The sequence below is a fragment of the Poecilia reticulata genome, chromosome 18, assembly GCF_904066995.2.
Source record: "Poecilia reticulata chromosome 18, P_reticulata-male-v2, whole genome shotgun sequence".
NCBI lineage: Eukaryota > Metazoa > Chordata > Actinopteri > Cyprinodontiformes > Poeciliidae > Poecilia > Poecilia reticulata.
This window is the reverse complement of record NC_088847.1, coordinates 25,856,991-25,870,997: the sequence shown is the minus strand read 5'-3', so window position 1 is coordinate 25,870,997 and position 14,007 is coordinate 25,856,991. Positions and strand designations below refer to the sequence as shown.

General features: G+C 40.5%; 2 protein-coding genes and 1 long non-coding RNA gene across 6 annotated transcripts in view; 2 read left to right on the top strand and 1 right to left on the bottom strand.

Moving 5' to 3' along the window:
- Nucleotides 1–1,186: 1,186 nt before the first annotated feature.
- LOC145548784 (uncharacterized) lies at nt 1,187–6,687 on the bottom strand. Of its 4 annotated transcripts, none has more exons than XM_081599732.1 (7): nt 6,598–6,687; nt 6,009–6,044; nt 5,587–5,847; nt 5,265–5,513; nt 5,015–5,182; nt 4,783–4,869; nt 1,187–1,552 (listed from the first exon to the last, which is right to left on the bottom strand). In XM_081599732.1, the coding sequence occupies exons 1-7, from the start codon at nt 6,659–6,661 to the stop codon at nt 1,485–1,487; spliced, it is 933 nt and encodes a 310-aa protein (XP_081455858.1). In that variant the 5' UTR covers nt 6,662–6,687; the 3' UTR covers nt 1,187–1,484. The 4 variants fall into 4 exon arrangements, with proteins under 4 accessions (XP_081455858.1, XP_081455859.1, XP_081455860.1 ...); XM_081599733.1 differs by having other exon boundaries at nt 5,587–5,844; XM_081599734.1 differs by lacking the exon at nt 6,598–6,687 and adding an exon at nt 6,222–6,390 and having other exon boundaries at nt 1,188–1,552.
- Nucleotides 6,688–7,913: 1,226 nt separating this feature from the next.
- LOC103460740 (low affinity immunoglobulin gamma Fc region receptor II-like) overlaps nt 7,914–14,007 on the top strand; it is a 121,635-nt gene continuing 115,541 nt past the window's right edge. Inside the window, exons 1-2 of the mRNA XM_081599730.1 lie at nt 7,914–8,072; nt 8,245–8,280. Of these exons, the coding sequence (XP_081455856.1) occupies nt 8,042–8,072; nt 8,245–8,280 (67 nt within the window). The 5' untranslated portion in view covers nt 7,914–8,041. The remainder of the gene's footprint in view (nt 8,073–8,244; nt 8,281–14,007) is intronic.
- LOC145548471 (uncharacterized) lies at nt 9,418–12,511 on the top strand. Its single transcript, XR_014084482.1, has 2 exons — nt 9,418–9,484; nt 11,920–12,511. It is a non-coding gene; the product is annotated as an uncharacterized LOC145548471 (long non-coding RNA).

Genomic DNA, 14,007 nt, shown 5'->3' with positions numbered 1-14,007 from the left:
CAGCTCTAAACAGGCCTGGTAACGAGCCTTTCATTTGATCCAGGTGTGTTGGAGCAGGGAAGCACCTGGAAGTTGCAGGACGGGAGCTCTGAGGACCGGACTTGAGCACCTCTGGTCTAGAAAAATGTTTCTACGTCATGGATGAGCTGCTCTGAGCTGCAGCTGGGATTTGCTGTTTGCTGCTGATCAGAAGCATTTTGTGGTTAAAACAAACATTATTTTACATCAACTTCTAAGTTATGAGAAACTTCTGTTAGAATCATTTGAAGGCTCAGAACCAGTCCGGTACCGGTACCGGTCCACATCCCAGAGGAGAAAACTCACCTGGTATAAATTACATTTTTAGCTATTGGAGTTAAGATAAATTAATTTAATCACAGATTGTCATGATTATGTGTGTATATCTGCACCGATGGCAGTTTTCTGGCCGATCCCTGGTTACCGATATTTAAAAAGCCTGAGCTGCTGATTTTGGTTTTGGATGATATACATTTTTTTCTCTGAAATGTTGCTAAATATAACATGAAAGTCTCTGAGTTGCATCAGGTGAATATTGTTAACTGTAAACGTTCAGACCTGGTTGGTGTGTCAGTCAAACGTCTCACTGCAGAGCAGAAGAGGACAGAGGATGATGCTGAAACCTTTGCTGATGAAGATCAGGGGATAAGATGAGCTTCCTGTGTATCGGCTGATCCCGATCCCCCAAAATTAAGGAAATCGGTGCCAAGAAATCATCTGGTGGATAAATCAGTTGGCCAATAAATATATTCTATATTATACATGTATATAATGTAAACAGCAGTAAGTTTATATCAGGTGTGTGAAGGATCTGATGATCAGACTGCTGACTGCAGCTAGTCCACATTGTTAGCAGAACTAGAGGGCCCCAAAACCACATTTGGCTTTGGGCCCCATGGAGGCTGGGGCCGGCCCTGGTGTACTTTAACAATGTAGGTTCTACGGGGTGACATTCCTGACAGCATCCAGTTGGCATTAAATCAAAGTTCAGCACAAAGAATGTCCTTGTTGTGTCAGAGCCTTGATTTACCAGCTGAAATGTCCTTGAATAAATTGACCAGTGAAAAAGGTCAAACCAGTTCCAGCATGTATTTATCCATAAGGTGCAGTGTGATCGCCCTCTGCTGGTGGAGGCAGACACACCATCAGGCAGGCAGCAGGCAGGAACATCATGTTCAGGCTGAAGCTGCTGAAGTTTTCAGACATTTAAAATAAAAACAGTTTCAGGAAACATGAGACTGAAACATTAAATACATTCATGAAGTTTTACAGAGAAGAAACTAAAACATTCAGATGGACATTTTCCTGGACCTGAAGTTATTTTTAATTCTCATTAATTTATTGTCAGAATCAATAATCAGATTCTTCTGAACATCTTTATCATGTCTACAGTTTATAACAGAAAGCTATCAGAGTTATATAACTGATCCAGTTTCACATCATCAACGTTTTCTGCAGTTTCAGCATCAAAGTTTTTCTTCTTCTTCTGTCCTGGTGGCGTAGAGAACAGTAGTGAAGCAGCGCCGCCTCAGAGCTGCAGAAGAAGAAAACATCACGTCACTGCAGCTGAAGCATTTAGCTAAGCTAGGCTAGCCTCTTTAGCAGCACTGCTGTTAGCACGGCTAATGCTAGCTGACTAGCCTGAAGCTAACTGTTGCTGCTGCTAACAGATGATGAGCTATAAATGACTCAAAGCTTCCTGTCAGTAGAAATGTGATTATTAGATAAATATCATGGATCTGATCAGATGTTTCTGTTTCCATGTTCTGCTGATGGAATCTGGATTCTCTCTGGATTCTTCCACCAGATGTAAACGTTACATTAATCTGGTTCTCCTGCCATAATGTGATGCTGCAGGAAACTAAACTCTCTGATTCTCATCAGGATGAACTGAAGAGGATCTGAATGCAGCAGAGATCAGAACCTCTAAGCTGATCATGTTTTCAGAGCAAAGTTTCCTCTGAGCTGCAGCTTTAATGGCTGAACATGGTGAATGTGTGAGAATCCACTGATCTAGAAAATGTTCATCTATACCGGCTCATTCTGCCCCCAGTGGCCATTAAGAGAAATGCAGGAAAACCTGGACAGACATTCAGTTACAGAGAAACAGGATCAGAATGACAATAGATAAAATACATATATCTATAAATGATGAGTTAATATGAGTTTCCCTTTTACTGAATATTGTACTATTGGAGCTGAACTGCAGCCTTAGAGCAGTTTGTCTGCACCAGGAAGTGTTTTCTGTCTCTAGCAGCTGAAACCTCAAAGCTTCTCACCTTTATTCAGCCAGTGAGACGTTTCCACATCACAGTGAGAAGCAAACAGTTTGTCAGGTTTGAGTCGGCGGCTGAAGACCAAACCACAGCCTGAGGCTCAGCCTGCAGCTGCTGGCAGCTGAAGCAGCTTCACATGAACAACAAGCTGGTCTGTGATGATCATCACAGCCTGACAGGATCGTTTCTCTGAGACGCTCAGAGAGGAACGAACCAGGACTGACTGGTCAGAGACACTAAGTTCACTCAGTGATTCAACACAGATTCAGACTCGGTTTATTTTACTGATGGACAACCAAACATTTACTGGATTGGGTCAAATCATGAATCAGCACAACATCTCCTTCCACTGCTATGCCGACGAAACACAACTTTACATTAGAACTGGAGCATCATCATCATCACCATTTTCACTCACTGCCTTCACCACCTGCCTGGAAGAGATGAGGACGTGGATGAATCAGAACTTTCTTCAGTTAAACTGCTCCAAAACTGAGGCCATGTTGATCTGAACACCTCACCAGGTTCAATCTTCAACTTTGACGACTGTTTTCTTTTTCTGGACATGACATTCCCCTTTCCACCACAGTTACAAATCTTGGAGTTAGAATGGATTCTCATCTTACATTTGAAAATCACATTAAGCATCTGTTTAAAATCTGTTTCTTTCATCTTCGTAATATCTCCAAAATTCGTCCATCTCTCTCTTTCTCTGATGCCGAGACTCTCGTCATGCCTTTGTCTCCTCCAGGCTCGACTACTGCAACTCTCTGTTTTTTGGAATCCATAAAAACATCTTCAGGAGCTTCAATACATCCAAACAGCGCAGCCAGGATTCTATTGAGAGTCCGGAAATCTGACCATATTACACCGATTCTCCATGATCTCCACTGGCTTCCTGTTTCCTACAGAATTCAGTACAAAATTGCTCTCATCACCCATCAATGTTTAAACAGAACCAGATTATCTGAAGGACCTTCTCATTCCACATTCATCCAGCAGATCTCTACGATCACAAGCCTGCAGCTTCCTCCACCTTCCTCGGTCCAGATTAAGGACCATGGGAGATCGGGCACTCGCTGTGGCTGCCCCCCGTCTCTAACTCTCTCCCAGATTATCTGAGAGCTCAGCAACCACTGGATGACTTCAAAAGAGGCTTAAAGACTTTTTTATTTAAGCAAGCCTGCTCTGCCTCCACATGATTTTTATGATGTTGATTTTATCTACGATTTTAGTTGCACTGTGCAGCACTTTGAGATTTTCTCTAATGAAAAGTGCGGTACAAATTACATTTATTATTATTATTATTATTATTAGATTTAGGAGATAAAACCGAGTCTGAAGTGAAAATCTGGATATTTAAAAGAATTAAAAATAAATATTATGCTAAAGTCAGTATGAACTCATCCTCTCTGTCTGCTCAAATCTCTGTCTAGTTTGGATTAAATTATTGACTCTTTTAATTAATTGGCACAGAGCTGCAGAAAAGTCTTGGTACCCCTACACATTTCACATTTCTATAATTTTTGTTTTTACAGTTATTAATCTATTTTTTTAAAAGTTAATCCTTTTAAAAAATCTGTCAAACTGCTGCTTCGTTTTTCACAAGGACGTTTTTTTTTCCATTATTTGATTTTCTTCCTAAAATAAAATTTCATTTGATCTTAAATTTCTCCATATCATTTCTTTCACATCTGACCCAGTTAAAAACCTGGATTCCTCCAGTAGACAGTAACTGGTTCCCAGTTTGTCCATTTCCTGACTCTTCTTCTCATCGTCTTCATCAAAACAAACCAGGAGTTTGACGACTTTTATCTCTGATGTGAATAAAATCAGCTTAAAGGTTCAAACAGAAACTGGAGAGTTAAAGAGTTTCAGAATATGAAAAACTAATTAGATATGTTTAAAATGTTAATCTGTATTTCAGTGACTGTTCGTCGTTCCTGTTTGGTTCGCAGCGTTGCCATGGCAACCAGAAACAGGAAGCTGGACGACCTCAGAGTCTGTTAGCGTCAGTCAGCAAAAAACCACAAACTGCTGCAAAGAGTCAGAGCAAAGTTTAACTTTAAGCTGCTGAAATAAACTAAAGACTAACAGAAACTGACTGGAATAATTTAGTTTTAATTTAGTTTGTATCAAACATTTTTGTTCATTTTATGTTAGAAATAAACTCAGTAAAATAAATAAAATCTCACATCACAACATGAAAATATATTAGAAACAGGAATTTCATTTTGATAAAATACTTTATAGTATTTAGGTGATTAAAAGGTTTATTGATATATTAATATAACTGATTAATTCATAAAAGTGACATTTTCTTGTGGTTCAAATATTTGAAATTGTAAAACTATCAACCTTTATTTGTCTGGAGTTTTTGCACAAACATATTTGAACATCTAATTGATGAATAAACTTATTATAATAGAAACTCATCCAGATTCAGTTCTTTAGTTTTTAACAGAAGAAATAAAACAAACATTTTTACCTTCATTTGATTTGTTTCTCTTTTCTTCCTGCTGTGATATTTTAACATCAGTGAGATTTAATCTTTTCTCTTCAGCCTCCTGGTTACCTGGAAATAAATTATTTATTAATTATTTTACTCCTGCTGACAAATAATTAGACTTATTTTAAATATGAAAACTTAAATGAAAACATAAAAACTCAAACTTAAAATAATTTAGAGTTAATATCTTTATGCACCGTGTTGATCTCACCTTTATTTTTCCTCTTAATGTGACGTTTGACCAGTAAAACCAGTAGAACCAGAACAAAACCAGCTGATAGAGACGAGAGACCATAGAGGAGAAACTGGGAGGAAGATGAAGAGGATGATGATGATGGAGGAGGAAGAGTTGATGGGGACGATGTGGTTGATGGTTTCTCTGAAATAAAGTTATTTATTCAATAATTGCCTATAAATTTCTAATGAAAACCAAAGTTAAACAATATTTTAAATCCTCTGACCTTTGACCCAGATCCAGCTGGATGGAGACTCTCCATCCTGACCGCTGATGCTGCACTGGTAGAGGCCTTCATCAGAGCTGGAGACATGGAGGAGGGTCATGTGACCTGATGGTCCATCACCAATGAAGGAGCCATCTTTATAGAAAGCAGCTGGGAGGTTGTGGGCTGGACTCTTTGCTCTGCAGCTCAGAGTGACGTCATCTCCCTCCATCACAGGGAGGACAGGACTCTGCAGGATCACTGATCCACCTCAACACAGAGACAAACTACAGCATTTCATCCATTTCCACACAGCAACACTAACTCCACAGTCTGATCTTACCAGAGACAGAGAGCTGGATGCTGCTGCTGCTGCTGGGGGAGGATCCAGATGTGGACTCACACCAGTACACACCAGAGTCTGATGGGTGCAAGAAGGTCATGTTACAGGAGGAACCATCAGCTTCTCCCCATCCATCTTTACACTCAGTCCTGGTTCCTCTGCTTGTGTTTCTCCTCACAGTTCCTCCATCAGAGCAGATCAGAGTCACTGATTCATCCTTAAAGAACTGAGATCTGCTGGGACTCACAGTCAGAGCAGCTGCTGGAAAGAAAACACAAAATCAAAATTATCTATGTGGTGGAAAGAATACAAATGAAATTAAGGAATTTTTAAAGTATTCAAATTAAATTGTTTCATTTTGGAAACTTTTCTTTCAAGATTATGATTTTGAACATTTAAAACTGTGACATAAACTTACTAACCTTTAACCCCAGTAGAGCTCAGCAGGAAGGTCAGAACTAAAGAAAATGTTAAATTGTTAAATCAGGAACTGAAGGCAGGAAAACATGAAAGTTAAACACTTTATCAATAAATTCATAAACATATTTTATTTCTTTTCTGCTCTGAATCCTGGACTGTTACCCCATCAGAACCATAAACCCATCAGAACCAGCAGATGTTGTGTTTGTACTCACAGAGTGAAGCTGGTAGAGATGTTGGTCTCATCGTAGCTCTGACTGATCTGATCTGATCTGATCTGATCTGATCTGATCACCTAAGTCCAATATTGTTCCGACGTTTTCGGACCTGCTGGTCCCGCTGCGTTAACAGTCAGCTCCCCTCGCCTGCTGTCAGCTGGCCGGTGTTATGCCCAGAAACGCAGCCTGCCCAAATTTGCATCCCCTGTCGCGGGAGCTTAGAGCGATGCCCGCGCGCTCCCGCGACAGGGGATGCAAATTTGGGCAGGCTGCGTTTCTGGGCACAACACCGGTCCAGGTCGCTATGAAGCTAATTCCTATTAGCAGCTTCACTTCTTTCTGATAAACATTAAATTACCAGGAGAAAACAAACCTTTATCTTGTCTTTTCTTCCTCTTGTCCTCTCTTCCTGAAGGACAAGTCCTCTTTTGAGACATGGTTTTGATAACTTAACTTCTGACCGGAGCTCATATCACCAGTGAAGCTGGACCCACCGCGGCCACCAGGGGGCAGCCAAGAGCAAATTATTTTCTTTTTGTCCATATAAACAATGATTTCCACCTACATTATCAAATATATATTATTATAAACAAAATCACAAACTTATAATGAAATTGTGTGTTTTTGTTCATATAATTACATAGAAATCATTACTAAAAATAAATCAGTTCCTCTAGAACCCAGGTGTCAGACTCCAGGCCTCTGCTGTGCTGCAGCTTTTAGATGTTCCTCTGCTGCAGCACCTGAATATAATAATTAGGTCATTAGCAGGACTCTGGAGAGCTGATCTCCACCAGGAGGTCATTAAGTCATTTCATTCCAGTGTTTTCTACCTGTGGCTCATCTAAAGGACTGGAGTCTGACACCCTGCACTAAAGGGTCCTCTATCGGCCCGGGGCCCCAAGCGGCTGCTTAGTTTGCTTGTGCCTTGGGCCGGTCCTGTTCTTGCCCATATTCTGACAGAGGATGCAGGTCTGTCCTCCTCCCCACCATGAACCCGGTGTCTGAACGTCATGGAGAATCAGTTCAGACTCATTTATTTAACTAAACTATTAGATTTAGCTAGATATTATTGCCTGATGGTCCCAGACGTGTCATGGTGGAGACTTTGCAGTCGTCTCAGATGTTGGTGTTGATCTGGGAGTTTTTCCTGTGGAGGAAACGTTAAACTGATCTGGTTTGGAGGTTCTACAGCAGAGCTTCCCTCACCTCCATCCTCCATGTTGATCCAATCACAGCGTCGCCTCCTGAACCTCCAGCTGCTGCAGAACCTGCTGATCATTGATGCAGCAGCTGAGAAACACCTGAAACATCCAGAGCAGTTAGAGAGCTCAGAAACTATGTGGGGTCAAAGGTCATGATGCTAACACTGTAATTCAAACAGCTCAATGTAATGTACAACAAAGATCCTCCATTTATGACTAAAACACTGAGAGGCTGGTCTGTACAGGTCAGGCTTCAGCAGCACTTTCAGCCCTGACCTTTGACCTCTGAGCTGCCATCACTATTCTACCTGAACAGAGAGACGGTTAGAGAAGCAGCCATGGACTCTCTGGTGGTTTGGAGTCGCAGTGACTCTATTAACACCTTTAGTGATTCAGTCCTGATGAGCAGAACACAGAATCTCATCGGTTGGTTTAAAAAAGAAACAGAATAAAAATAAAAGCTGTAATCTGACCTTCTGGTCCTGTAGAGGTCAGCTCCTGAGTGTCAGAGTTGAATCCAGCGTCTCTGCTGCTCTGACCATGTGATGTGGAGGAAGGAGGCGGGTTCAGCTCAGTAAAACCAGCTGAAGCTTCAGATCAGTCAGAGCTACGATGAGACCAACATCTCTACCAGCTTCACTCTGTGAGTACAAACACGGTAACATCTGCTGGTTCTGATGGGTCATTTGGACTCATAGCTCAGAAATCAGAGCATAAAAGAAAATTAGGACATTTATAAATGTATAGATATTCAGTTTGAGTTCCTAATTTTAAGTCGTTTCAGTTCCTGATCAAAAATGTAAATTTTTCTGTAGTTTGGACCTTCATGCTGAGCTGTGCAGTGGTTAAAGGTTGGTGTATTTCTGTCATATTAAAATCTTTCACATGTTCAAAAATGTTTCAGGAAGAAATGCTTTAGAAAGCAAAGTTATAAAAATATTTGTTTTGAAACATATTTTCTACAACTGAAATTTTATCTCCAGTTCTCCCAGTTCGTCTGACTGTGAGTCCCAGCAGATCTCAGTTCTTTGAAGGAGAATTAGTGACTCTGAGCTGTGAGGATGGAAACATCTCTGATGGAGGAACTGTGAGGAGAAACACAAGCAGGAAACTGTCTGACTGTAAAGATGGATGGGGAGAAGCTGATGGTTCCTCCTGTAACATGACCTTCATCATGCCTGATGACTCTGGTGTGTACTGGTGTGAGTCCACATCTGGATCCTCCCCCAGCAGCAGCAGCAGCATCCAGCTCTCTGTCTCTGGTAAGATCAGACTGTGGAGTTAGTGTTGCTGTGTGGAAATGGATGAAATGCTGTAGTTTGTCTCTGTGTTGAGGTGGATCAGTGATCCTGCAGAGTCCTGTCCTCCCTGTGATGGAGGGAGATGACGTCACTCTGAGCTGCAGAGCAAAGAGTCCAGCCCACAACCTCCCAGCTGCTTTCTATAAAGATGGCTCCTTCATTGGTGATGGACCATCAGGTCACATGACCCTCCTCCATGTCTCCAGCTCTGATGAAGGCCTCTACCAGTGCAGCATCAGCGGTCAGGATGGAGAGTCTCCATCCGCTGGATCCGGGTCAAAGGTCGGAGGACTGAAAATATTGATTAACTTTGGTTTTCATTAGAAATTGTTGGTCAATTATTTAATAAAAAATTATATTTTAGAGAAACCATCAACCACATTGTCCCCACCACTCTCTCCGTCTCCTCCATCATATCATCCTCTTCATCTCCCCAGTTTCTCCTCTATGGTCTCTCGTCTCTATCAGCTGGTTTTGTTCTGGTTCTCTGGTTTACTGGTCAAACGTCACATTAGAGGAAAAATAAAGGTGAGATCAACACGGTGCATAAAGATATTAACTCTAAATATTTTAAGTTTGAATTTTTATGTTTCATTTAGTTTTCATATTTAAAATAAGTCTAATTATTTGTCAGCAGGAATAAAATAATAATAAATAATCTATTTCCAGGTAACCAGGAGCTGAAGAGAAAGATTAAATCTCACTGATGTTAAAATATCACAGCAGGAAGAAAAGAGAAACAAATCAAATGAAGGTAAAAATGTTGTTTATTTCTTCTGTTAAAAACTAAAGAACTGAATCTGGATGAGTTTCTATTATAAGTTCATTCATCAATTAGATGTTCAAATATGTTTGTGCAAAATCTCCAGACAATAAAGGTTGATAGTTTTACAATTTCAAATATTTGAACCACAAGAAAATATGTCACTTTATGAATAATCAGTTATATTAATATATCAATAAACCTTTAATCAGCTAAGTACTACAAAGTATTTTATCAAATGAAATCCTGTTCTAATATATTATATTTTCATGTTATGATGTGAGGTTTTATTTATTTTACTGAGTTATTCTAACATAAACTGAGCAAAAATGTTATACAAACTAAATTAAAACTAAATTATTCCAGTCAGTTTCTGTAGTCTTCAGTTTATTGCTGCAGCTTAAAGTTAAACTTTGCTCTGACTCTTTGCAGCAGTTTGTGGTTTTTGCTAACTGACACTAACAGACTCTGAGGTCGTCCAGCTTCCTGTTTCTGGTTGCCATGGCAACGCCGCGAACCAACCAGATTCACTGCAGGAACATTTAAACATGTTTAATTAGTTCTTATATTCTGAAACTCTTTAACTCTCCAGTTCTGTTTGAACCTTTAAGCTGATTTTATTCACATCAGAGATAAAAGTCATCAAACTCCTGGTTTTTGATGAAGACTGAGAAGAGGAGTCAGGAAATGGACAAACTGGGAACCATTACTGTCTACTGGAGGAATCCAGGTTTTTAACTGGGTCAGATGTGAAAATATTAGATATGGAGAAATTAAGATCAAATGAAATTTTATTTTAGGAAGAAAATCAAATAATGGAGCGGCTGCACAGTGGTGCAGTTGGTAGAGCTGTGCCTTGCAGCAAGAAGGTCTGGGTTCGATTCCCAGTCTTCTGCATGGAGTCTCCATGTTCTCCCTGTGCATGGTGGGTTTTCTCCAGGTACTCCGGTTTCCTCCCACAGTCCAGAAACATGACTGTCAGGTAATTGGCCTCTCCAAATTGCCCATAGGTGTGAGTGTGTGTGGCATGGTTGTTTGCCCTGCGACAGACTGGTGACCTGTCCAGGTGACCCGTCCAGGTGACCCCGCCTCTCACCCGGAACGTCAGGTGGAGAGGCAGCAGCACCTCCTGACCCACTGAGGACAAGGTGTAAGAAGATGGATGGATCAAATCATGGAAAAAAAAAAGCAGTTTGACAGATTTTTGTTCACAAAAGCATTGTGAAAAAGAAAAGTAACAAAAACAAATTAAATGAGAACCAAGAGTTTAATCTGAACTGACACAGAAGATGAGTTTATATCGACTTTAACATGTTAATATTTAATTCTTTTAAATATCCAGATATTCACTTCAGACCCAGTTTTATCTCTAAATCCAGTAAATGTTTGGTTGTCCATCAGTAAAATAAACCGAGTCTGAATCTGTGTTGAATCACTGAGTGAACTTAGTGTCTCTGACCAGTCAGTCCTGGTTCGTTCCTCTCTGAGCGTCTCAGAGAAACGATCCTGTCAGGCTGTGATGATCATCACAGACCAGCTTGTTGTTCATGTGAAGCTGCTTCAGCTGCCAGCAGCTGCAGGCTGAGCCTCAGGCTGTGGTTTGGTCTTCAGCTGCCGACTCAAACCTGACAAACTGTTTGCTTCTCACTGTGATGTGGAAACGTCTCACTGGCTGAATAAAGGTGAGAAGCTTTGAGGTTTCAGCTGCTAGAGACAGAAAACACTTCCTGATGCAGACAAACTGCTCTAAGGCTGCAGTTCAGCTCCAATGTTACAATATTCAGGAAAAGGGAAACTCATATTAACTCATCATTTATAGATATATGTATTTTATCTATTGTCATTCTGATCCTGTTTCTCTGTAACTGAATGTCTGTCCAGGTTTTCCTGCATTTCTCTTAATGGCCACTGGGGGCAGAATGAGCCGGTATAGATGAACATTTCTAGATCAGTGGATTCTCACACATTCACCATGTTCAGCCATTAAAGCTGCAGCTCAGAGGAAACTTTGCTCTGAAAACATGATCAGCTTAGAGGTTCTGATCTCTGCTGCATTCAGATCCTCTTCAGTTCATCCTGATGAGAATCAGAGAGTTTAGTTTCCTGCAGCATCACATTATGGCAGGAGAACCAGATTAATGTAACGTTTACATCTGGTGGAAGAATCCAGAGAGAATCCAGATTCCATCAGCAGAACATGGAAACAGAAACATCTGATCAGATCCATGATATTTATCTAATAATCACATTTCTACTGACAGGAAGCTTTGAGTCATTTATAGCTCATCATCTGTTAGCAGCAGCAACAGTTAGCTTCAGGCTAGTCAGCTAGCATTAGCCGTGCTAACAGCAGTGCTGCTAAAGAGGCTAGCCTAGCTTAGCTAAATGCTTCAGCTGCAGTGACGTGATGTTTTCTTCTTCTGCAGCTCTGAGGCGGCGCTGCTTCACTACTGTTCTCTACGCCACCAGGACAGAAGAAGAAGAAAAACTTTGATGCTGAAACTGCAGAAAACGTTGATGATGTGAAACTGGATCAGTTATATAACTCTGATAGCTTTCTGTTATAAACTGTAGACATGATAAAGATGTTCAGAAGAATCTGATTATTGATTCTGACAATAAATTAAAGCAGAATTAAAAATAACTTCAGGTCCAGGAAAATGTCCATCTGAATGTTTTAGTTTCTTCTCTGTAAAACTTCATGAATGTATTTAATGTTTCAGCCTCATGTTTCCTGAAACTGTTTTTATTTTAAATGTCTGAACTGTTAAAACCTCAGCAGCTTCAGCCTGAACATGATGTTCCTGTCTGTCCGTCCGTCCGTCCGTCCGTCCGTCCGTCCGTCTGTCTGTCTGTCTGTCTGTCTGTCTGTCTGTCTGTCTGTCTGTCTGTCTGTCTGTCTGTCTGTCTGTCTGTCTGTCTGTCTGTCTGTCTGTCTGTGGCTCAGCAGTGGAAACTTTTCTGCAACATGTGAAGGAAACTAAACCTAAACCTCAGAATAAACCTGTTAATCCCTCAGTGTGTGAAACCAAAGCAGCTCCTTCAGGTCGTTTTCTTCAGTGACCTGGTTTTAGCCAACTTACCTCCTGCTACAAGGGGCTTGATGGAAAACCTGAAAACCAGTTTGGATTCAACTGGGAATTTAAAAACCAGGATTCTGCAGTTGAAATCAGTTCTGGGAAGATTCAAGAGTCGACTGATGTCCAGACCTGAACCCCATTGAAAACCTCTGGAATGTGATCAAGAGGAAGATGGACAGTAACAAGTCAAAGTTCAACTGCTTGAATTTTTGTGCCAAAAAGGTCAATTTCTGGTTGACCTTTTCAGGCATAAGGCCAACAACCGTAACCCTACAGCCAAGATGCATAACATCCTGGTTTTTCCACCAAATATTGATTTCTGAAATCTCCCCGAGTTAAAACTTTAGTGCTGCTGTTTCTAAATTAATACAAACTTGTTTTCTTTGCATCGTTTGAGGTCTGAAAGCTCTGAATCTTTTTTATTTTGATCATTTATTTTCTGCAAATAAATACAAAATGTTTCCAGAAACATGTCAGTAGTTCATAGAATTAAGAAAAATGTTCATTTTACTCAAACATATACCTCTAATATATGCATAGCTCATTATATATATATATATATATATATATATATATATATAGAGAGAGAGAGAGAGAGAGAGAGAGAGAGAGAGAGAGAGAGAGAGAGAGAGAGAGAGAGAACTGGCAGGATATTCCTGCGGCATGTTTCATGTTTTTCATGTTACTGAGATAAAAACATCCATCCATCACCAAACACCTTGTTCTCTGTGAGGTTGCTGGTTCCCATCTCCAGAGGTCAAAGGGCAAGAGGCGGGGTCACCTGGACAGGTTTCCAGCCTGTTGCTGGGCAACACAGAGACAGACAGGACACAACCAGGTACATGTTACGGCCACTTTTAGCCACAATGCAATAAACAGCCAGCATGAAATGAATCATATTAATAACTACAAAATAAAAGAGGGTGTGTATTTGCAGGAAGTGACCCAAAAACAACAGTAAAAAAGAAAACAGAAAATCAGACTCTAATGAACAGCAGGGGGCAGCAACAGAACTGAAAAAACCAAAATGACCAAATGTTTATGAAACCAACCTAAAACACTACAGACCTGTACGGCACAAACCAGAACTCTGATTTACCAAACCTGGTCTAAGGATCATTTATCAGATCTGGTGCAGCTCTATCAAATATAAACTATATAAAAACACAAACATACATTCAGTCCAGTTAAAAATAAACAAAGTCTACCTGCAGCAAACAGCCGCACATCCAGCTGATGATACCGGATCATCAATACTGACAGTGAGGCCCAGTGAAACCACCATGACTTAAAATGATCCAATTAAAAGTTTCCTCCTCACCACAAAACAGACAAACAGGTGGAGCATGTGGACCAACACACACCTGGTCAAACACACAGGAAATAGACGGTTGGCCACCAGCCTGACAGCTTCCTATTCATGGGAGCTCAAGG

Bases quoted from the DNA above. Each gene is read 5' to 3' on its own strand.
- LOC145548784 (XM_081599732.1), bottom strand. From the start codon at position 6,661: ATGTCTCAAAAGAGGACTTGTCCTTCAGGAAGAGAGGACAAGAGGAAG. The intron at 4,870-5,014 runs GTGAGATCAACA...ATTTATTTCCAG, and splicing joins CATTAAGAGGAAAAATAAAG to GTAACCAGGAGGCTGAAGAG. The intron at 1,553-4,782 runs GTAAAAATGTTT...CTTCTTCTGCAG, and splicing joins GAGAAACAAATCAAATGAAG to CTCTGAGGCGGCGCTGCTTC.